Genomic DNA, 25,987 nt, shown 5'->3' on the forward strand with positions numbered 1-25,987 from the left:
AACAATCTGGCAAAACCAGAATTTTAGGAACTCAATTTCAAACGGTAAGGAAACAAACTCATGGGTAAATATAATTTTTTGGAAAACTACCATAAAAAGTGTATAGTTTCTAAATGTCAAATTATTTTGGTTCATTTCATATGGTGTTCATAAATGCATACTTTATGAGACTTCTAGACCTTTCCTTTACATTTTACTTTCGTTCAGTGGTAGATAATATTCAGTTGGATTCTCAACAGTGTCTTAAATCTGTCATGGAAGTTTAGCTTTCTCTTTGATGTCTTATTTTCTACACATTTAAATTTTCCTACCTTTTTCTTTGGACACAATGATCAAATCCTCAGATTTCTTTACAGCAGAAAATAGATATACTCACTTATATTTCCATTGAAAATGGGTCATTTTATATGGTACAGACAACTTGTTCTTACTTTCTGCCTGAGTTGGGATACGCACATCACTGGTTTGTATTTGAATTGTCACATTGGATGTCATGGCAAATACTGCTAAAGGCATTTAGCTGTCTATGAGGAAAGGACCAGAATTGTCCCTAGGGCATTTTGGTAAAGAACAGGCTCACGTTTGAATTCAGAGTTACCCAGGGAGACATTGTGACAGGCAATCTCTCTAATTCCGAATTCCCTACTGGGACTACTTCTCTGGAGAGCTATCTGGTTAAAGGCAGATTCATACTTGCTTGGGGAAAAATTGATTACAAGGTTTTTCCCACTTTGCAAACTGCACTAATTAGTATCAAGCTCAACTAATAATATATGAAATTTGCATTACTTTCTGTTTGCATAAGCATAAACATTTCCTACTTTCTTTTTTTCTCATGTATTTTTAAATATATGTTCATATGTCACATGTTGATGTCTGATACATATTAGGAATGAATGGTCTAATACTTCACCTTTACTTTAAAAGTAGGGAAAAGTAGAAAATGATGCTGTCCAGTCTGTTGGGGATTATTATATGCTTTGAAAAAACAAAATAAAAGGAAGATTATCCTTTTTCTTAAGTAATTTATAATCCATTTGGAAAAGCAAAACCAAAAAACACGAAAGAATAGTAAAGATAACAAATATGTGTGGTACCAAAAAATAGTGCTAGCCTTCTTAGAACATCTTCATAGAAGAAATGATATTTGAATTGGGACTCGCTGGATGGAATGTAAATAGGTGGAATGGATATAGGTGCATTGCAGAAGAATGGGATGTGGGGGAGGAAAACCTTCAGAGGTAGGGGTTGGTTTGGTGTGACACCCAACGAGGACTTTACCAAAATCAGGAAGATACACTGGAGAAGAGTAGGAAATGAGCAACACATCATAATACTTTTGTCCATGTGTTCAATTAAAGTCAACAAAAGGCAAGAGACTTTTCTATTGAATGTTGAATCCTAGATTCAGTGTTTTCTTTAGTGAAGGGAAGTTATATACATAAACATACAAACTAATGGCATAAAGGAGATGAGAAAAGTTATGCAAAAGGTCATATTTTCTTAGCAGGCAACATTGGATCAAGTTTGAACAAACACTTATATATAGTGCTTTTTATGTAACAGAGCTGTTCTAAGATCTTTGCGTATATGAATGCATTCAAACCTCACAGCAAGCTTGTGAAAGAAGTATCGGTAGTATCCCCAGATGAGCAACTAAGGCACAGGGAATTGCACAGTTAGCAAGCAATGCAAACAAATTTTGCTGTCCAGTTTGTTGGGGATTATTATATGCTATGAAAAAACAAAATAAAAGGAAGATTATCCTTTTTCTTAAGTAATTTATAATCCATTTGGAAATGCAAAACCAAAAATGGGCAATCTAATTCCCAGCATATATTTTATTTTTATTTATTTATTTATTTTTGCCAAACTCTTTGAATCTCACTGATTCACAAATCAATATATTTGGCATGGGTCCTTGTCTATTACCATGTTTATAGAACCTAGTGATCAAATGGTTATGTGTATGTAGGTTTTGAGAAGTAGTTTTACTAGGTAATATCAACATATTCCCTCCTCCTTCCATTAATGGTAGAGAAAAATAGTAACATTTTGTTGATATATTTTCTAGAAGAAGGAAACTGTATATACATAGTTAATAAATATGTATTATAATAAATATATATAATATATGTTATATATAAATATTATTTACCTTTTCAGTGACTCCATTCCTGTGTGACCTATTTTATTCTCTAATGTGAACGGCAGTTACAATACATTATTCCTAAGACATATAACAAAAACAAATGGGAAATATGCAGTCTTACCTTGCAAATGGGTAACAGATGAGAATGTCATACTACAAACATATTAAAATCAAAGACTTTGTTTTAAAATAGTACATTATACATAGAAAACTGAAATTTCATACAAACAAGATCTATTTATATCTTAAAATGTCTATGGTGGATAAGTGGTAAGTATATCATTGTCCCTGTTTTACAGATGGGATGACCAAGGAAATATGAAATAAAGTCCCTCACTATAGCAAGCCACCATAAAGCAAAGGCAGAAGTAACAGTCACAGAGAAAGTGGTGCCCAGTCCAGGGGCTCCCTATTGATATGCTTAGAGAAAATCCAACAAAATCACAAATGTTAGGACCTATTTCTTCTTGAAAAGTTATCCAGCGTTATGGCTGCCCTAAATGGCCACATTCTAGTACTTCTGCTTTTTTTTTTTGTTTAGATCTCCACTTGCTAGATTTTTGCAGCCCCTATGCAAAATTTTAAGTCATCATTATCATATTCTTTCATCTGATTATTTCAGAGGAACCATTCACCGAAAACCTTCTCTCTAGCTGTGATTTCTTTCCCCTTCTGCAACATTCTCTATTTTTATTAGTTCTTATGCTTTATTCTCTGTGGACTGTTACTGTTTCCCCTATCTGGGAAAACCTTTGTAATTTCCCCTATTTACTTATTACTTTCTCTCCATCTATCTGTGCATTTCTTTCATTTTGTTCTCTAAATCTTTACTCCCTCCTCTTTCTCACTTTTATCACTCTTGTGATTGGATACACACACACACACACACACACACACACACACACACACACACATTGTGTTTCTTTTTGATGGATCTGTTCCAATAAACTTCCTTGAATGTTTATGGCAGACTCCCTCACATAGCTGGAAAAATGCTGAAAAGCAAGTATCATAACCAAGGTTTGTTTATTCTTTGTAGTCTTAGTTTATGCTAAGAAATTTTCACCTGTACCTTAGAGCTTCTTTAAATTATGAGCCATTTTTCTTCTGAACAACTATGACTATCAGTGAGAGCCTATCTGCCCTTTTAGCCTCAACTTCATGCTACCAAAAATTTGTGGAGGTTTGGAAGATGAAATTATACCAAATGAATCTGGCCATAGAAGCTGCAAGGGTGGAGTTCTTAAGTGTGTTTTGACCACCCAGAAGTCACTTTATTTTTTTGTTTGTTTGTTGTGTGTGTGTTTAATTTATTTATTTAAATTAAATTCAATGAACATGCAGTGTAGTATTGGTTTCAGGAGTAGAACCCAGTGATTCATCCCTTACTGAAGACCCCACTAAAAGGGAGAATTACAGGCCAATATCCCTGATGAACCTGGTTCCAGTCACTTTGAATGGCATTCTTGACCTTATTTACTTTGTACTCCCAGGGCCTACTAATTTCTTCACAACTCTGGACTGATATCTACAGATGTGTTTTCAAGAATAACAGCATAGCCTAGCAAATCAAGCTAAATTCCTTCTGAAAATTCTGTTCTGGATTTTAGAGATATCTTACCGACCTTGGGCAAGTCACTTAGCTTCTGTGTATCAACTTCTAATCTGTAAGACAGAAGTGATATCACTTACTTTCCCCATGGGCTTGCCATAGGAGAACAAAAAAGAAAACAATCCATTGAAATGGCAAACTTTCTGATGCTGAAGCAACAAACAGCGCTTAAAGCCTGAAGCCTCTAGTTTATTTCCTTAAGATCTCTCTGTAGTAAATATGGACACGTACCCCAAAGAAACCAATCAAAGAGGCTACAACAGAAAGATTTTTAAGTCTATAGCAGACTGGCATTGGAACTGGAAATTGGACCCAGCCTCTTGCATCGTGGTCAAATATTATTGCTATGAGAAAACTGTGAATTCCCAAAAGGTGTCCTTAAATATTGAAAAGGTTTCTTTCACCTTCCTCTTTTCCCTGATACTTTTTATAGAAGCTTTTCTTATGTTAACCATTCCTGGCCATGGGAAACAATTAACTTTGTTCACAGTTTCTGTCTAAAAATTGAGAGTAATACTTCTATATTGGAAGTTCTGATCAAGTAAGTTTTTCACTGAGCATGATGTTCATATTATTATTATTATTATTATTATTATTATTGAGAGAGACAGAGACATTGTGAGCAGGGGAGGGGCAGAAAGAGAGGGAGAGAGAGAATCCCAGACAGGTTCCGCACCATCAGCACAGAGCCTGATGTGGGGCTCGAAGTCACGAACTGTGAAATCATGACCTGAGCTAAAACCAAGAGTCGGATGTTTAACCAACTGAGCCATCCAAGTGTGCCTAATGTTCAAAGATAAATGGAGCCAAAACACATGCTTCTCATTTCTGTGTACTAATACTAGACCTGACATATATTTCAACAGATGATATGGGCTCCCTTGGCCTTTTTGGGGGGAGAAATTCAAATGAATAAAATGTTTTCCAACTACCTTCTACATCTAACCCATAATGCTAAAAGTTACAGTGGATAAAGGGTGATCAACACATGATCCATGATGTTACACACTCCACTGTTGGAATTTATAATGTAATTCTGTAACTACATTCATCCTCATCTGCTGTGAAGGTACTAGAGTACCCTCAAAAAAGTGGCCTAAGGCATCAAATATTTGACAGTTCAGGGATTTGGGTGGTCACCAAGAAAAACTCCGTGGCATTTGGGTCTGTTAAGATTATAGATGTAAAAAGTCATAAGTGCTCTAAAAAGAAAAAGCCTCGCTGTGAATACATAAAGGTGCGATGGCATTTCCATTGTGTTTTGAGAGCAGTAACTCTGGAAATGTTTTGATTGGCTTTGTCTTAAAACGTACAAACATGGTGAGTTGTGGATATGTTTCTCAGAGCTAGTGGCCATAGTCCCTGGGGAACGCCCATTTGCACTAACCTTGACAAGATAGTTTTTTATAATGGCAATATGGGGGAAAGTGCTTTCGGCCTTCATTTGGGCCACTGATTCTCATGGATTTCCAAAGTCACCATGTTCTGAAGCAATATCTTTTTGATAAACTACTATGGCTACAGTATTCTACCTCTCATTTTTCTTGTCATCCTCAAAGAGAAAGCAAGGCATTCTCTTTGAAGAAGCATTATCAACAGCATTAACATGAGAAATATATAGTCTCTTCCTTATGAAATTAATTTGGCATTATTTTTGAGGTGCGCAATATCTTGGCAACTGCTTTGGTTTAAAACTCTGTGATTTGGGAAAAGCACGTTTCAGAATGTTTAATTCAGCAATACAAAAGGCACTAATGAAATATGCATGTATGAATTTTATATCATATTAGTTCCCTCTTTCTTGAAATCTGAATAAAAGCCAAACATCTGGATTATGTTTGAAAAGCCTGAATTTCCAATTTTCAGAGAGATTCAATCTATTTTGACATTGCACACTTAGCCTTAACATTTACAGTGTGCTATTAACATTACTTGCAATTGTAAAAAAAAAAAAAAAAAGTCCAGATTTAAACAAACTCGGTGCCTCCTAATACTAAAAATATATCTATATTTGAAATGGCTGCCGCTGCACAACCATATACGTCCATGGTGTTTAGGCTTCATCAGCATTTCTATTATAAATACTTGCATTGAACAGGCCTATAATTCAGCTATAGAGATATGGGGGTAAGCTTTGATATATAAATTCTCCTATGGTTATATATTAAAACAACAAACAGCATTTCATGCGTCATTTCATTTGAGAAACTATTCATTGACTCAATGTTTTCTAAAGATCTCAAATATTCAAGGTACTCCGTGATTGGTCAAACAAAGTATAGTCCTCATCCTTTGAGAGTTTATTGTTCAAATATAAGACAAACATTAAGATTGCTGTGTTTTTTTTATAGATATTTGAGTATATTTTGACAGCTAGACTAAAGGCAAGTATATATTTATGGTCCTAATTCAGGGAAGTTAAGTGTGGATATCAGTGCTTTATCTCATTTCATTATCATAGTTTACTTAAGACATAGCTGGTCAATCAAGCTTTAAGGGGTAAGGTAAGAAGTTCTATGTCTACACAAGAGATTAAAGAAGACAGAAGAAGGTGACCTTGTGTTTGAAGTTTGCATAATAGTAAGCCTTCAGTGGACTGTGCTTTCCTACATTGAAATTTTTACTGGATTTCTAGCATATAGTAGATTTCTAGCATGTCTCATTCTTCTGTGACATGTGGAGAACAGCTCAAGTCAGATGTCCCTTTTCTCTTCTTATTTTGCCTTATTAAAAAAAATCCATTAAATTTTACAGTAGTTCCCAATTAAGCAAAAATAGATGTATTTCAAGGCATTTGTTTAGGTTAGAAGATGGAAAGCAAAAGAAATAATACTTTTAAATTGGAAACTTTTTAAAAGGAGAAAACTGAGTTTCATTACATTAATTGCTGCTCCTCATGTCTTTTTTCTTCCTACATTGCGTACTCTAACAGATATTACATAATTGCATAACTATTCTTACTATGTGCTGACATGACATTACGACAGCCCTGATATGGTGCATCATAATGAAACCGTAATTAGAACAGTCATGATGTATTATGGCAATGATCCACATCGTCACTGAAGTGCATTGGAATGCACAGAAAACCCATTGAGATGTGCAGATTTTCAACATAATATAGCACAACCATGAAGTTTCATAGCATGGAGGAGAAATTGCCATTATGCCCACACTGCTGGCAGCAAAAGTATGTAACGCATTTCTTCAATATGTTAGAGAAAGTTCTGCATTGATGGAAGAAAATTTTTGAGACTGGTATTTGTGATGTTTTGTCTTAAAAAAATCTACAAGAAAGACCTTGTTGAAATATGGACTTAACTGCATATATTCTATAGAAGTTTCCTATAAAATATTTAGGTTTTGTTTAATACCTCAAATTCAATGATTGAAGTATTTTTCCTGAAGTAGGACAGATTGAGGATGATTTGAGGATTTTCATTTAATCTTGTCTTTTCTTCTCATTTTTCGTGCCCTATCTTGAGCTTAGATTGTATGGCTTACATTTTATGTGGTTGTAGCTTTGCTCCCTTATTGTTCTCCTGGGTTTCTCTACATGAGAATCTTATATGTGAGTCTTGTTCAGTAAATGATGGCTTCTTCTTAACTTGGTGTGTTTTGATCTTGGCATTCTTTCTATACATAATAATATGATTGTTATGGCTTATTTGGCAGATGTGAGCCCAAAGAAACTCAACTTTTTAAAGTAGAGAACTTTCAATTTTATTTTCTAGGCCAATCCTCATTTAATGCCCTATTGTCTCATAAAATTTCCCAACCAGATAGACTTCTGGTCTCTGTTTGAATACCTGTGGTAAGTGGAAACTCACTGTTGCCCAAGCTTCATTTCTACTTACTCTTTAGCCTCTGAGCCCATTCCTGATCTCTGAGATCAGATGAAAGAAATGAATATTTTCTATTGAAAGCCCTCTAAATTTTCCAAGTCTGCTAACATGTCCTTCCTGCTCTTCTGTCATCTTCATTTCTTCCTTATTCCTTGGCTGAATATCTTCAGCTCCTTCAACAGCGTGCTCCTTGGAGAAGTGTTGAATATTCTGCCTTCCTTGAATGTTCTCCTTTGGACATTTTATACATTGTCTAAGTCTCACTTGGAAAATGGAACCCAACCAGAACCAGGAAGGCAGGTTTGGACTTAGTAAATCATAGTCGAGCTGATTTGTTACTTTTCTTATTTATAACCCTGTGATTGTTTCAGTCCAGCTCCAAATCATATTTCCTTTTTTATATTTACCTTCCACTATCCGTTGACTCAATGAACCTAATGACAATGAAGCCTATTAACTTCTATTGTGTGTACAGTTTTTGTATTTTTTTTTTATCAGGGAGAGATTATGAACTCAGACTTGACATTGATCTTATCTCCTACTTAGATTTAATCTACTATGCCAGCATATTGTGTTCCCTTTAGAGTATAGTATCGTCATAAATAGACACTGTGAAGCAGTTGCCTACGCATTCAGATCCAACTCAAAGATATAGTTTGGCCTGTAGGTGTTAAAAACTTTTAATCCAACATATAAAAGTTAGGAGATTTCACATAAAAATATATATTTCTATCTGCTCTTAAATACATATACCTGTCCATATAGAAGCCATATTGAAGCCGTATTCTCACATGTGAACAGTTGGCAAAGCTGACTAGCGGCTACCCCTTTTAGAGGAAACTTGTATTCTCCTATCCTCCACAATCCACACTACTTCTTCCTATTGCCCCTTCACTGGGATCATATATTAGTAATCATCACATTTTTGCATTGTTTTTCCTTTAGTAGAGAAAACACTTCTCTTTTTCCAAGACACTAGCAGTAGTTAGAATATGAAAGAAAATGACTTAGCTCAGCTCAACTACTTTGGTTAGTTGCCAGTTAGTAGGCTATTGGAGCTGGCCAGTACTGGCTCAAGAGAGCTTATTGTTAAATATTCAGGAGTTTTGCTAGCAGTAGCAACTTTTGGTAGTTTGAAATCTGCCATGGTGGGAGTACATACACCAGGGAAATCAGCAAGCACCATAAATCGGGCTTCCCCCACACCCCCAGAGAGCTGGGTTACTAGTATACCACCACCTGTAGGTATTTGAATTTCTGATCTCTGACATAAGATATTTATTATTATTTATTGGTCACTGAGATTAGTGTAATCAGCCAATCAAATCAACATGCCATATATGTATTTTACTCATATGTGTCATTAATAAAAAAATATTGAATAAGATGACCAAAAAACAACCTGTGGTATAACCTATCCATTAAACAGTGATCATTACATATGGTTGTTCAACAGGTTCTCAGGAAAACTCCTTGTACTTCTGTGCTTCTAAATGATTGCATGCTTCTGCTCCCTTTATGCTTATGAAAATCTAATAGAAGCACATACACCTGATACAGGAATTCACATCCTTGCTGTAGGGATTTAAGTCATTAGATTTTGGGTGTATGTTCTTAGCAATCTAATTATGTTTAAAATCTGGTTAGTAGTGTAGTAAATAACTGGTATTGCTACAAAATTGCATTGAGAAGGTAATAGGATTGAATTTCTACACAAGTTGACAGTCAATTAAAATTTCCATATATCCAATGAGTTAGCCAGTTCTTGGCCGGGGAGCTAGAACAAATGCCTTCCTCCTAAGCCGATCACTTCAAAACAGGCAAAATTTTATAATACAGTCAAATCAAGACTCAATGCCTCAACTAAAATGTGAGTTTGGCTTATCAAATACAGATCAAAAGCAAGAGATAGACTAGAGAGCACCCACGATATTTCTTCCTTAAATTCCTCTATTTTTTATTGTCACTGGAGGAAAAATAACACATTAAAACCTCCTTACTGAATTACTGTCCTAAACCAATAGATCCATGGGGCTTGTTCAGCTAAAAACCACAACAGACTTTGTAATGCAGTGATGTAATCTTGGCTTTGTGTCATTTATATTCAACCTAAAAAAAACAATTTTCTTGAATAGACAGGCTGACAACAATATTGTTCGGTGTGGGTTTTTATTTGGATTCTTTCCAAATGGTTCACATGCCTTCACAGTAACACATCATGCTTGCTTACGTTTTTTGCCTGAATTCCAAAGTTTGCCCCTTTTACTAGCTTTCTATTTTTCTTTTAAGGTCTCAGTTATGTTTGTAAAACTAACCAGCTCCACCACAAAATTAGGATGTATCTTGCAGAGTGCATTCATTTTACTTTTTGCATATTTTTCCTGAGGTCATGTCAAGGTTAGTTTGAATTCCATCCTACATTAAGACTTCTTTCACAGCTATTTAGCTCGGCAGCCTACTCCCCGCTGGGGTCTGCCCCTTGGGCACGTCAAAGCTTCAGACCTGACAAATCACACACAGATGAAGCTGTACAGTTTTTTAAACAGTTTCATCAGTAACTTTTCTTTATCTTTTTCACTATCCTCCTTCATACTGAGATTTTTTTTTCCCTCCGAATTACCATTTAAGGAATCTTAAATTCTATTTGGAACACTTTGTTTTCCATCGGAATTACAAACTGGCAATATCATTTATTTTCTAGTAAATCATACTAATAGCCTCCTAATCACCAAGACTACATACTGAAAGACCTGTAGACCGTTTCTGACTAGTATAAGTGTAATTCCACTATTAAAATCTATTTGTAGCAGGAAGCTTAGTTTTAGATCGGTGGCTACATCTACCCGAATCAGGAAAAAAAAAAAAAAGTCAACCATAAAAATGCATCGAGTTTATGACATATTATGGGTTGAGCCTGGAAATGTTTCTCAAATGGTTAGTAATATGCCCTTATCAGTATTTTAGCAAATTGTAAAACTAATGGTGCAACTCCATTTCCTGTTTAATTGATGAAGTTAAAATGCTTGGTTGCTAATGAGTGTATTAGCAAACAATGTCCCCTCTACAGGCTTAAGTAGATCAGGATTTTTTTTTTAAAGCAGCTTACAGTCCTTATTTTTATATAATGAAAAAAGTTGGCTGCCACAGAATTGCTAGATCAACTGAAGAAATGGTGTAATTATTGTTGTGTAGTCACTTTGGCAATGTCAAACGGCCAGATTATAGTTTTCTAGTTCTCACACTAGAAAATAGTTATTTTCTTTTACAAACCATAGGCTTTTCATTACATTTTCATTCAGGACAAACAATACCTGAAGATCTTAACTGCAGACTAAGCAGAAAACTTAGAAGTGCGAAGAAAAAATAATATCTGAATGATTCTCCTCTCCTCAGTCCTCTTTTACAGTTAGCTCAGTATAAAAGTACCCAGCAAAGGGGTCTATAAAGGTTGCTTGGTTGAAACTAATTAAAGACAGGTCTAAATAGAAAAAGAAAAGAAAAAGGGATCAAAGGAATTACATTAGGTGTCAGGACGCTGTTTGGGGAGATTTATTTAGAATTTTGTAATTCTATTACAGGAAAAAGCTAAATTCTAAAAATGCCCATTTTTGCCCTAATTCCATATTTGCGTTATTTTTGCAATAAGATACGTGTCAACAGGCAAACATCTTGAAGAAATCATTTCGGCGTTGGCGCATTAACACATTATGGTGAAAAGAGAGGCTTGTGCTTTTCACGCAGCGCATTTCAGTCTTCAATTAATGTGAAAGCACTACAATGCCTATGCAACTTCTCTTGCCTAGTGGTGCACCATTTATCATTGCAGTTTTACATTGACCTTGACACCCACTTCATTAGAATAAAGATTGTCTACCATTTAGGTTACATTGTTCCTCTGCACAGAGACCCCATGCAAATTTCTGTTCAGATAGAAGAGCTGCGAGGCTGTCAGAGGTCATCTGCATTAAATGATTGCAGCTATTTTCCAACTGCTTCTTTTCATTCTACTCAATTCAGGCTAGGAGGATCAATCAAGTCCTCTGCCTGAAACAGTGGGACTGCTGGGAATATAACTGTTTTTGGTAGTAGTAGATATGCCCTAAACAGTATTAAATATTTAATATAAACTCATTAAAGGCCATGCAAAGGCTTCAGAAAGATATCAGATTTATAGAGAAATGTAAGGGACTAGAGAACCTTTAAAAGATAAATAGAAGGAGAATCAATTTTATAATTTTAGAGAGTAAGATTACAATAGTTCTTAAACTTAGTAAATCTTTTCAATGGAGACTTTTTTCTCACCCTTGACATGGGCAGGGAAGGGAGAAGACAGGCAGGCTTGGTGTTCTTAGGCAGTATTTTACAGGAAATCAGAATGAAAAGTTTTCAGTTCTTGGTGTTTTTAGTTTTGTTCTATAACAATGAATACCGTTCTGGGTATTTATTTTCAAAGGCTTAGGTATTTGTTATGTAAAAGAAATGATTGGAGAAATAAGTTGCCAGGTTTCCTACTTAAGTTTTCTGAGTGATATAATTGGAATTAAATTATTAATGGGAGATACTTTAAAAAAGATTGTTTTATGATCTTCTATTAGGGAATTTGCAATTCATTTTAATATTTGTAGTTTGATTTATATTAAAGATAATGCAATCTATGTCCAATTAACAATACATGGCCAATGTAATGTGATTTCCAGATCATGCAAATGGAATAAGCTAGAAGAGGGGGTAAAACTCAATTCTTAACCTCAGATGTAATTTGCTGTGCGAGTTCTGGCAATTTTAAATGACATTGCACTTTTTAATTTTTCCAAAGGCTCAGCAGCAAATTTATCCCAATCAAGAAAGCCTATTATTAATTTACAAGGACAATTGTAGGAGTCTTTATAATTTCTCTGTGCAATTATTCGCCATAAATTGCTAATGGTAAAATACAAAGAGTTTGTAAGAAATAACGACTCTTATTTGTCGTGGGCTCGAGCCGCCTTCTTCATTCTCGAACATCTTCCCAAAGTGTTGGTGAAATTGGCTCCAGGTGAAACATCACATGCGTCATCAGATGCTGGACACTGGTGTTCTGGAAAAGGGGGCAACACCAGAGGTGCTGCAGAGACGACACTGGCCTCTAGCAGATTCCAGCATGCGGGGGCATGTACAGCTGAGCTGTGGACCCTGGACTTTCATATAAAAAGACTCTTTGTTCACCACTGAATGGCATTAGGCATGGACTTGCTGAGGGGCCACCATGAAGTCTCGCATGAGGAGGGCAAACACTAGCCAGAAAACACAATGCGGGAGTCATAGACAGACACATCTCTGCATTTTTGTGCAAAAATGCCTATTTTCCACATATAGTTTTGCTGGTAGTTTGGTGTTTTGGTGTGTTCCTACCATAGGCTTTCTTGTTAAAAGACTAAAATACATTCCTCCCCCCACTGTATTTTCTCTATCTGTTGTGTGTTTACAGGAAAGGAGATTATGCTGGATATACAGGTGTTTGTGGTATTACTTGGTACTTGGAAAGATATTCAAATTTGTTATTCTAATGACTAGATCATTTTCCTTGCTTAAAGTTTAACTCTTCCTAATATAAAGTCACATCAAGCCCAGTTAAAATATGGTATAGGATGTAAATACTTAAACCCCGAAGACACAGAATCAGACAGTCCCGTTCTAATAATCAAGAAAATTCTTTGGTTTAATTCTTGTGCTTCTCGTAGCCAAAACTTCACTCTCTGCTCAGCAATGTCTGGTCTCTTTTCAGCATAACCAACAGAAGCACCATACAAAAGTCTTACAATGGATGTCTTAATCTCTCTGTGTGCTTTTAGAGCATTATTTTGAATTCCATCATGCTGCCTTTTTTCTTTCCTCTTCTGAAGTTTTATTACAACAGCAGAATTCCCAGGGAGCTTTGGGGGCAAGGTTCACATAATATAGCCCTGAAGTTTTGCTTAGGTGGAATCCATCCCCCAATCCTGGCCATCTTTTGATGATCTTTCTATTTCAAAAAGATTCACTGGGTAGAATCTTACAGCATTAGCTGTATGTAGTTTATTTTCTATTTTTTTATTTACTAGACAGTGAGTATCTACAACCCTTTCATGATGCTTTCTTTCTCTGACCTCACCGTGACAAGGCATCTTGTTCTTTAACATTGAGGGAGGCAGAAAAATGCTGGAGTTTCTCAATGTGTGCCTTCTATACCAGTTTCAAAATGGCTTATTCTTCTGGTTTCCATGGTGACAATTAACACTGTTTCAAGGCATTGTTCCAGTCTCCATTTAGGCAGAATTTTTGGTGTGATTTTTAACAAAAAAAAAAAAAAAAAAAAAGATTTTAGGAGGGAAAAGAGCCTTTAGCATAACTGTCAAAAAAGTTATCTCAATCAAGTCTTTATGCATTTCTAATTATATTTACTTCAGAAATCCCTATTTTTACTGGCTTTGTTTTATAATTCAATTTTAGCGTTTGTACTTTTAAAAAGAAAGGACTGAGTGAGAATTTCTGAAAACTTCCTTAATTTTTAGTGACAACAGCAAGCTAACATTGGTGGTTATTTTTAACTCTGTTTTTAAAGTTTTCTTTGTATACCTTCTGTACACCTAGGAGTGGCATTTAGGATAGAAGTGGCCTGCGTTTTTAATTTAGATCATTCCCGTATCTATTAGGAGGCTTCATTAGTCAAAATTGAATTGGCCAAGCAAATACACTTAATAATGTAAATATGCCCTTTCAATAGAATATATTTTATTTTTGACTAGACAGAGAGGCCCACAGCAGGTGCTGTGGGGAAATTAAATACTGGATGCTTATTTACCTTAGCACTCAAGAAAAGCCATCTGACTTTAACTTCGTTAATCTCATTTTTGGCTATTGAAGAGTAGTCTCTATCATAATATCCCAGGCTATAGGACACAATGGGGCAGCCTCTGCTCACTTACTGCTGTGGGTGAAATGAATATGAAGATTAAATTATCTTCTCACCACAGGATAAAGTAGCCCTACTTGATAGGATGACTGATAGAGCAGGCTGTTGATTCTCCTCGTCTGATGCTTCTGAAAAGATGTTGGAGAGAGAAGAGCAAAATGTCCTGAGCATCAACAAAAACAACGTTTGCATTATTATATACGTATACTGCTTGAGGTCTGAAATCATATCAGATTCAACCTTCAGAGTGCCTCAAAAATAAGAACAAATATTTTTGCCTTAAATTACATGACATTCTAGTATCTTTCAGGTACATACCAACACACCTAATAATTGGCTGGATTATCTTAGCTTTTATAGTTTGAAGGCATTGTCCATCAATCACATCTTTAATCAAGCTCTTTATACAGTAGGTTATGTGGGGACAAGACCAGGGAGAGTACATAAAGACAAGTTTTTTTTAATGTAATAACCGTTTATTAGAGGTTGCTGTGACTACTTGTACCACATTTCATAGAGAAAATTATTTTATTATGTCTAAAATTAAATTAATTGCTTTTTATATTTTTATTATTATAAGACTATTATTTTTATGGGCCAAATCTAAACTGTTCTCTTTCTTGACTGATCTGCTATGTGGGAGCCATTAAAAGTTGGGATAAAGAGAGGGGATGAGATTGTCACAAGTGACAGTGATAACTGGTTGAGGCTGCTCCCAGGTGGCACAGCCGGAGGACTCCCTCTGTCAGGGCACGTGGCAAAAGCAAAAGATTTGAATAGGACTCGTCTGCCTGCCCGAAATGCTGGTTTCCCCAATATTATGTCAAAGAATTCTTACCAAATTAATTATGTAAATCTTTGTCGGCAGCATCATCTTTAGATGGGAATCTGATTACATAAAGCAGATTGCCCTCTCCTCAATCATCACTCTGATAAATAAAACACTATCTGGGTTTCTGGAATACTTGTTGAGTGTTTGGTCCAGAAAACTCGAGTGGCCAGTGTGTTTTTTAAGTATTGGAGTAACATGATCCTGGTAATTGCCTGCCATTAGAAATGCAATCAGAATCTCCCACCTATCACAGGTCAAATTCTGGAAGAGTTCTCAAACAACCCTTGATTTTTTTCGTTATGCATATTCATGTAATTTTGGATACTTTGACACCCTGATCAACATTCATTAATACTATGAAATGCTTTACATCACCTCATTTAAAACATTTTGTTCTGTGATCCACAAATGACTAACATTTGGAGAAGTTTACATAATACAAATGATGTGCATGCTTAGCGTAAATGGAAGATTAAAATAAGAAACTAAAAGTATGCAAACATATGCACGTAAATGCTGAGGATCTATTACCCAAAACAAGGATTTCACACCTTCTTTTCCTTTAAGCTGCTGCCAATCGTATTTTAGTTTGGGATCATATACAATATCATGGTTTAAAGGTGAATAACATGCTTGGGCAGGTTTTGAACTTGCTGATTTGCTGATTTGCCCAGACAAAAGCTTTTCTTATTAGATCTGTTAAGGTGCTCCTCTTAGTTTGGTTAGAGCAATGGAGCAGTACTACCAAGAACCTTAGTGCCCCAACTTTTATGGCTCAAAGAAAAAAAATGGGGATTGCCATTATACTTTGACAATGTGCTGAAGTTGTAAAATATGTGTAGTATTTTAACTAGAATCTAGTTTTCAGCTCAGAGGTGTTTTTTGTGTGTAGTACCTTTTAAAAATATAGCCACAGTCATTTATAGCTATTCATAATACAAGACTTTCTAACTATGAAGTTATCCAAATAGAGTTATTTGAAGAGAGTCACTATAGTAACTGCCATATTAAATGGCACTTACATTATCTCTAGCAAAACATCTTTTAGCAGAGACTCACTTGGCAGTTTGTTACAATACAATGTATATTGGGGGAGAGGGGACTGTAATCAATTGTGATGTTTGGGGACATTTTACAATAATCAATAAAGAAACATAGATTTGTAACAATTTCAAAGCTCTGGTTTGCTCTTTTCTCTATATAAGTACCTCTTCTTCAAGCCCATGCAATTTTTAAGTAAAAGAAAATGGGGGAAAAAGGGTTAACTGGGAACTCAGGAGACTTACAGAATAAGGAGGAAGTTTACACAATCTTTAGGGATCATTTTATTTGTACCACCCTATACCACGAGTCCTTTGTGGGGCAGACATGAGAGATGGGCAGCGCTCTGGAGCCAAATGTTGACCCAAATTAACTGTAACAGTATTTTCCTAGACCAGGTATTTTCCTACTTGGAATATTTTAAATTAAAGACCCAATGTGTGTGTAAACTTTACTTTAATGTGACATAAATTTTAGTCAACTAAATGGAATACCTTGGATGTTTATGTATGTGTGAGTAATATATGCTTTAACTGTTTTCAGCACTATTGCTCAACGACTCAAGGTACTTAGGTTTAGCCTTCCCATAAATTTTATTGGAAACAAAAACTTTTAACCCTCATGAGCGTCACTAACTCTGTGCTCAAAGATTTGCAAAGAACACCTGTCTCCCTAATGATAGCTTTCCTTCTCTCTTCTCGTTTTAGAGATACAGTGTGGAAATGTCCATCAGGGACCTGAAAAAGACAGAGCTGCTTAGTAAGGTTGAAGCTTTGAAGAAAGGTGGCGTTTTACTACCAAATGATCTCCTTGAAAAAGTGGATTCAATTAATGAAAAATGGGAACTGCTTGGGGTATTTGCATTTTTATTACTGTTTGTAGGTTATGTGTACATTTTTTGTGTAGTGAAGTACTCTGTCTGATTTCTAATTTGAAGCACAAATATCTCTCTCTTTCAATTCACTACCTACATTTCAAACAAGCTATTTATGCTATTATGAGGAAAAAACACTGCTTTTCCTTTTCTGTGGGATTTTTTTTTTTACACTGAGCTTGTCTCCTCTCAGATTTTAATAATTTTGGTTCTTTAATACATACAAAAGTAAGTAAAATATGCCATGTATTATGGGTATGCACCAAGTGAACTATAATACAGTATATCTGATATACACTGACTGTCATGCTTGAATGAATGTTAATAGAATTTACTCTGAAGGTACATGTTAGAGACATCCACTGTGTAACTATTTACTGTACCCTTCAGATGAAAAGGGGAGTTGTCACTACAGCTTTCAAGTGACACTAAAGCCACCAAAACAAAGATGCAAATCTGACCCAAATCTGAATTGCAGAATGAAATCGGCCTCTGTTTTGTGCCTCAATTTCCAGCTCACTTTTAACAAAAGCCAAAAAAAAAAAAGTTTCATGTAATTCATTTCACGCAATGATGGGCTGGGTCTCAGCCAAAGCCTGAGATGCAAGAATCTGGCAAAAAGGCAATATAGAGATTCTGTTACCCAGAGACCTGGATGGCACTGTGCACGAGACAGTACTGTCCTTTTGTTGGAAGACAGCTGAGAGAGAGAGAGGTTAGACTGTATTTTTTCATCAACTTCTCTCCTAAATTGCCTTCACTTCAAATCAAGGGTAAGCTAAATTTGTCAATTACTTAAATGATTAATTATAACAGCAAAGTATGGGTGGTGTCAGTTATGGAGCATAATTTTGCATGCCTTCCATTTCCTGCCTCTTTTTTTTTTTAATTTTAAAGAAATAATACTCCAAAAATATTTTGAATAAAAAGCTCTCCGTGTACCTTGATGACTTGGAGGATTGCCAGTGTTCAGTTTATGCCATACTTAATCTAGGTGATTAAAAAAACTGCAAGTTTAAATCCTTGCTTTCTCATCTAAATTCACTAGGCTCTACACTTGTGCAAAGTAACTTAAAACATGGAAAGTTTTTACTCTGACCTACTGTTACATTACTTTTTAATAGTAATTAATGGCTTCCACCTCATAATATGGTGATTTAAGTTGGAACCTACTAACTTGTACAGAATTCATTGATCTCCTGCAGGAGAAATGTGGTTAGCGTATGACATTTTTAAAGGGTTGTTTTACTAAAGAGATGAGAACAGCAACTTTATGTGCTTGATAGAAAGAGCTGTAGTTTAATATATCTGTTTCTAATTTGATAAATAACTAAACACAATCTTTTTTGAAAATTATTTGATGTCACGTATATTGCTTCCTCAACAAAAATTTTAAATCAACATAATATTAAAGAAACAGAATATTTAGCTATCCTTCATGAGTCAGATACCCGAAAAACGGTTGCCATTTTGACAAAAATACCATTTGAATACAATATGCAGAGTTTTGTCATGATTTAGGGGGAGAGAAGGGCGGGGGGAAGATTTTTAACAAAACCTGTGCTGCAGTAACACCACCAGGCATACCGCTTTAATTGGCATGATTACATTTTAATTGGCATGAAAAAAATTTAAAGACAAGGATTTTAACTTCTAACAATAGTAAAATAGAGGGATATGGTTTTTAATATTACTTTCATCTAAGGTGAACAGTGTGGAATGGAAATACATTAGAATGAAATGTCAGTGGTGCGTACAGTTTAATCTGTGAAATTTTGTCCCCTGTGCTGCATATTACTCTGTCTCAATTGCATATTAAACAACCCTATCAAGGCAGGCATTGGCATCTGCTGTGCTGACACAAATTGTGAATTAAATGAAATTGATGTCCTCTGTCGTATATTTATGAAGACGGACCATTCTCTGAAGTATTCTGTTTATGAAGAATTTATGATTGCAAACTGTTCCAGAACAAAAAAGTGGCAATAAATTCTTTTTTGTGACCCTACCCTCCAAGGGCATTGATTTCACCTCCTGCTGCTACTTTTGTTACAGCATAAAAACAATAGCTAAATCTGGATTCCACTGAGGGTCTTCAAATTATCAATATTTGCACCATGAAAATACAAGGGTGTTGCCAAGAAAGGCTATTTTTCTGTTATGATCTCCTAAAGATACTATTTACAGAACACCACACAGCAAATGAATGTTTGTTGACTTAATTTTATTTGTGTTTTAAGCTTATTTTTGTAGGTTTAATTCATCATTATAGATTAACTCCTACTGATTCTCCAGAGTGTTTTCCATTAAAAAAAAAAAAAGCCCTCCCAACTGCACATTCATGCCATAGTGGTTAATCTAAGAAGGCTTCTAGCATAGTGGATTGGGGCTTATTTTGACACATATATAAGAAAATCTAGCAATCAGAAATGCAAAGTGGTTAAGGGTGGGGTTGAACAATTTCCAAGTCAGGTAAAATGTGCCAACAGCACCGAGGAGGCTACCCCTTCTGAACAGCCCTCAGTCATATATGGTTTGGGGAATTATACTTTATGAAACAAAACAAAACAAAACAAAAGGAATTTAATTCTCCATGCATAATCTACTCCTGGCCTCTTTAGTATATTGATTAAACTCAGACTTCTATCTCCTGAAAATGTTATGCAGACACTAGTTTACTGTAAACTCCCATCATGAGAATTCAAATGAATTTTCATCAGTGTCCATGGTGAACTTTTCCTTCCTGTTAAAGGAAATTATAAGTGAATGAGGTCTTCTTAAGCCTCTGGTGGTGGTCAGAACAACACACATGGCTCAAGAATTCGAAAATCCTAAATGGAACAATGAGCTAATCTGAACTGAATGTCAGTTGTGAAGTAGCAGGTGTAGCCGGACACCTTCCAGGTGGCTCTTGTTACCAGCCAAACTGTGATATGTTATTGGTACCTGAGCTAATCTATGTTTTTGTTTTTTTTTGTTGTTGGTGGTGTGTTTTTGTTTTTGTTTTTGTTTTTAATCCGATGCCTTAGAAAACCCTAGGACAGAAGATCCAGGACACAATGGCAGGGCACAGTGGGTCTGGTCCACGTGACCTGCTCTCTCCCGAAAGCGGAAGCCTGGTAAGGCAGCTGGAGGTCAGGATCAAAGAACTGAAAGGGTGGCTAAGAGATACAGAGCTTTTCATCTTCAATTCCTGTCTGAGACAAGAAAAGGAAGGAACAATGAATGCTGAGAAACAACTGCAATACTTTAAGGTAATAAAAAAACAATCCAAGTTGATAAAAAGCTTTCTTTATGGGAGGGATGAAATATTTATCAAGTACATAAAGTATTATACCCATGTATCTATGTATCACTGTGCACTCAAATGTTTCCTTGAATTTATAGACACCCTCCACGTTTCTTGTACGCCAACGTCTGTGTGTGTATAAAGATGAACATTAAGCATATCAAATACACATTGTATGGGGGGGGGATCTCTGCTGCTTATGTGTTTTGTGCAGTGCCTGTGGAGGGAGGGCTTTGATAAATTAAAAGCAGACCAGCAAACACTAAAGATTCCTGAGGACTTTGAAAGGCAGACCTAAATGTTCCATAAATAATGTGGCTAAAAATACTTCCATGAAGTGATATGATAAAAGCACATGATTTAATTGAATACCATTAATGCTAACAAAAAGAAACATAATTTTTACATGTGAGAGTATCAATTATTTATGGAGGGAAGAAATAAAGTAAGAGGTTCCTACATTACAGGCATATTCCACCATAGAAAAATGCCAACCTTAGCAACACAGCTATGTGTGTGTTCACTGGACGTCCACGAAGAAGCATGTACCTCATTTGTGTCCATGGTTTATGCACCATCTATTCAAAAGCAGTTTAAAATTCAAATATTTTCTTGTATTGCCTATGCTAGTCTATTCCCTTTGAATCTTCCTGTAAGTGCAGTGATTATTTAGGCTCTGGCTGTTAACAGTCTGAGGCTCTGGGGTTACAGGATATGAACTTGGTGCCAAGAAACCTTCTGGCATAAATAGTCTCAAAGAGGAGAAAGGAGAAAACCGAGAAGGAAAGAACTTCTTAGGACCAAGGAATTGTCCCTTTTCGATGCTTTCCAGGACCAGGTTTTATTCACTCCCAGCCCCTCCCCCCACTGCCATCCCCTTGCAGCCCTGCAACCTTCCAACTGTCTATCATAGAATTGAGTCACATGATGGCTCCCTTTCCGTCTGCCACATAAGCAGGCTCATGTTGCTTACTTGCATAGCCTTAGAGGAGGAGCTGTCAAAGGTAAGGCCACAATACTTCCCAATAAACTGTCTGCATTACACACCTGCAAATTGCTTTGGTTGAAAACCTTCTCTTCTGCCGCTGAACTGACAAGACCAACCTGGAAATGAAATGAAAGCCTCTTTCCAAGGCAAATAGGTTTTACTCTCTAAACTCTAATGTCCAGAAGATTTGTTATTTCATCTCTACTTGTCTTGCCCTAACCCCCATCGCAGGGAGACGGAGCCTTCTGGTATTTCCCTGTGTTATTTGAACATAGCATGCACCTTGTAAAGCATCCTGGTCATTAGTAGGCTGGATGTTGTGAAATATATTTTTTCTCCACAGTGTCTATGTCACAGCATTAATGAACCAGTTAATGACCCCAGACAGCTGTGTGACCTTGGTCATGTTCCTTATGTTATCCCTTGGTGCCTCAATTTCTTCATCTAAAATATGGGATGCTGATAGTATTTATCTCACACAGTTATGAATTTATATGTATAAATTATTATTTCTGCTTTTTTTGTAATGGTACATTTAAAGGCCAGAAATCTCTTAATATTATAAACCCAAAAATGTTATACAATAATTGGAAATAAAAACAGGAAGTTTGTTATTACAATTATTTATATACCTACACCATATCTTATAGATATTTATAAACAACTCCCCCTCCCATGTTTGTTGTTATTATTATAAATGTAAGAGTGAGCTCTTCTGCATTCATTTTGCTGACGCTTCCAAAAGACATTAGCTTTATGCTTTAGCTTTGTATAGTGTCATGATTTTCAGCTATCCTAGTAACAAATTTAAGAGAGTTTAAGAAACAAAGGAGAAACAGTGAGAGAGAAAAATCTCTAGACTTCCAGATCAGTAGATAATTCCTAGGTGTCCTAGTCATTTGCTAATACTTTGTAGCCACTAGGGAAATATTCACTACATCTGAATCACTATTTACCATGTGCATTTTAGTGCCTGAAAATAATCCTAGGATTTTTATTTCAAAAGTGCCAGAGACTATCATATGCTCTTTGCTGTTTTATTTGTTTTCCTCAAAGATTGTTTTTTCTTAGGGCATTTTTATATTTTCAGTGTCGCTGGTCATCAAACTAATTGCTTTTGTACCCCATTCTTATATATTTAACTGGTTTTAAAGTAGGCATAGACATTTTTCTATCCTGCCCCTCCCACAAAAGGTAAGACTTTGATGATAATGTTCATCTCTCGATCTGATTTTCTGGCCCTATTCCATCCCCTGCCCTCCTCACCTTAGATAATCATGAACCCCACATTCTTTGTGCCCTTGCTTTCCTTTGATAGGAAAGAATATTTTTTTTATTTTATTTGTTTTTAACTTTATTAAAAGGTAATCATGCTGTCTATTATCTTTTAGGACTTCTTTTTTCATTTAATATTGTAATGACAGGATTCATTCATGTCATTGAGTATGGCTATAATTCATTTATTTTGATATTTGTATGATATTCCATTGTGAATATATACCTGTATCTAATTTCGTGCTAATAGCAGCCTGTGAAGTTGGTATAGGATCTTGATTTTGCAGGTATGGAAACGGCCAGTTGAAGGTTAAGTTTTGTATGTCTAAGGCCAGAATGAGTGGTGGAATTAGGGTTTTTTTTCTTTTGTTTTCTAAACAAATTTTAAGTTTTTTATTTATTTTAAGAGACAGAGAGAGCAAGCAGGGGAGGGGCAGAAAGAGGGGGAGAAGGAGAGAATCCCAAGCAAGCTCTGCACTATCAGCATCGAGTCCTACGTGGGGCTTAATTAAACTCAGGAACCATGAGATCATGACCTGAGCAGAAACCATGAGTCAGATGCTTAACCAGCTGAGCTACCCAGACACCCCTAGAATTAGGTTTAAATCTAGGGCTGTCTGACTCTAAAGTCTATTCTCTGAACTACTATGCAAAATTGATATTTATTGATATTTACTGAATTCCCTTCAATGCTGGATGACTCAAAGAGAAGAGCAGAACAGAACTAAATGTCACTATTGCTTTGTGGTTGGTTTATCAGTCACAATCTTCAGCAACTGGGCCAGAATAGCAAATAGTTTTGGCTATTGAAGATCTTGGGAGGTGAAAATATTTGTGTTTTTATTTTACAGTTTTATACTATATCAGTGTAGACCTTTATTTTTGTAATGTGTCACTTTTTAAATTGAAACTTTCAAAATTTTTGAGATTATGGAGTCTTGATAATTCTCTATAACCTGAAACTTGGGTCCCTTCTAAAGTTTTGACCTTGAGGAATTTGATCAGATAAGCTAAGTGGATCTAGCATGATGGCACTTCTTTTTTGTTTTTTAAGAAAGCTTTATGCCTGTCTGTTGGAATAAATGTCTTTCCTAGCCAGAATTTTAAATATTTCTGAGCTGTTTACTCTTTAGTGCTTAGTGTATGATTAATCAAGTGTTCTGTATATTATCACGTTCATTGGAAGAATCAAACCAAATGTTTGTAATATAATAATAATGTAACATAATGTTTATAACCTGTCAAAATCATAATTGATAATAAGCATATGCAGAATAAAAACTTTTTACTTACCACAAATCCAAAGAACAGATACCCTCTGCCTTTTTACGTGATAAAATTTCTCAGATAGGCGTTATTAAAGAATTTTTATGTGTGGAACTCTTTGCCACAATTTGCCTCTTCTTGTGGGTTCCCAAATGTCTACTGCTGTCATTGGTCACATGGAAGACAGGCTTTATCCATAGGATTTAGCTTTATGATTCTCCATTCTCTATAATCTCAGGCTTTTAATGGAACAAACTCCTTTATATGACACCCAGAGTAATGATAGATAAGCCACAGTGCACTACCCAGGAGAACGGGTAGGAGGGTGCTGCATATGAAAAGGAAAACCTGTCCCTTTGTAGACAGAACTGTTTCCTTCTTTGAGTTTGGTCTGGGATGAGAGAAAGGATCAGGATCTTAAGTTTTCAGAAAAAGGGAAAAAGCAATTGTGGAATGTATTCTTTTTCTTTAAGGCAGTAAGTGTGATAAATGTGGGATTAGACACAAGGTGAAATTCTACCTAAGAAACAAAGAGTCAAAGCCCAGCATGGGAAGATACATGAAGATGTGAACCTGAGACCCTTGGGACAGAAATGCAAAATTGTCAATGAGTGAACACACCATTACAATAAAATGTGGAAGGCACGTCAGAGATTTCATGAGGTCAGCTGGCGAGCTGTTTGCATGCAGTTTCAATGCCATTGCCTGGAAAGCACTACTTTTTAATGATGGCCCTTCAAAGAGAAAATAATTACCTAATCATATGTTTATTGTATTCCATAACTAAATTCATTATTCTAAAGACTCAAATTGGGGAGAAATTGTTCATTACCAGCCAGAGGAGGCTGCAGCACTGGACTGGGCCCAGAATCAGCCTGGGAAGGACAAGTTTAGAGTTGCCAAGAGGCTCTGTCATCAAGAAGGTGAATGAATGAGTGGAATAGATTTGGTAAGCTTGGCAATGATTAATGCCCCAAATTTGCTTAGCAATTTAAGTTTGACCAAGCACTTTTATGCAAGCTATTATACTTAAACCTTAGACTAATTACTAATTATGTAAGTTGAAAATTGTGGTCACTTCTTTAAGAATGTTTTTATTTATTTTTATGAATGAAGAACTTGAGATGTGGAAAGTCAACATGACTTGTTTGAATCCACATAGCAACAAGGAGCAGAGACAGAGCAACAACCATGGTCTTTGGGTTCAAATTCCAGTATTCTCCCTGTCACTCACTGATCCTTCAAAATGAACACTGAAACCTTGTTTTACTCTAAATCAAGGGTTGGCAAACATTTTCTCCAAAGGCCAGATAATATAATCTCTGTCACAGTTACTCAACTCTGCTGCTGTAGTGTAAAAGCAGCCACCAATAATATGTAAATGAATTAGTATAGTGTGTTCAATAGAACTAAGTTACAAAACTATTTACAAAAGTGGACAGTGGGTCAGGTTTGACCATCAGGCCTTAGCTTCCTGACCGTGCTCTAGATTACAAAAATTATCACAAGCATGGCAATGGTACCCTCTGCATCTCCTTTGAGGAAAGGAGGCCATGTGGGAATTGCAGTAGAAGGAGACAAAATGTTCTTTAGTAATTTTAACAATGACACAATTACAACTGGTACTTATCACCTGCTCATAGGATGTAAGTCACAGTTTCGAAATGTCTTACCTGCATTTGCCTATTTAATCCTTATCACCATGCTGAGGCAGGTAGTTTTTTATTCTGTATTTATAGATGAGAAAGCCAAGGCAGGGAAAATTGAAGTAATTTACTTAAGGTCATTCAGGTAGTAAGTGTTAGAGCCAATAGTCAGACCTAGTAAGTTTATTCCAGAATCTGCCACTACTTTGTATACTCAATAGTCCCTAGGTCAAAGA

General features: G+C 35.8%; 1 protein-coding gene across 12 annotated transcripts in view; it reads left to right on the top strand.

Moving 5' to 3' along the window:
• Positions 1–25,987, top strand: part of AKAP6 (A-kinase anchoring protein 6) — a 554,906-nt gene that overhangs the window by 444,480 nt on the left and 84,439 nt on the right. For all 12 annotated transcript variants that reach the window (XM_042989539.1, XM_042989537.1, XM_042989535.1 and 9 more), the window contains 2 exons: positions 17,121–17,267; positions 20,317–20,541. In XM_042989539.1, the coding sequence (XP_042845473.1) occupies positions 17,121–17,267; positions 20,317–20,541 (372 nt within the window). The remainder of the gene's footprint in view (positions 1–17,120; positions 17,268–20,316; positions 20,542–25,987) is intronic.

This window comes from Panthera tigris, chromosome B3 (genome assembly GCF_018350195.1).
Source record: "Panthera tigris isolate Pti1 chromosome B3, P.tigris_Pti1_mat1.1, whole genome shotgun sequence".
Classification (NCBI taxonomy): domain Eukaryota; kingdom Metazoa; phylum Chordata; class Mammalia; order Carnivora; family Felidae; genus Panthera; species Panthera tigris.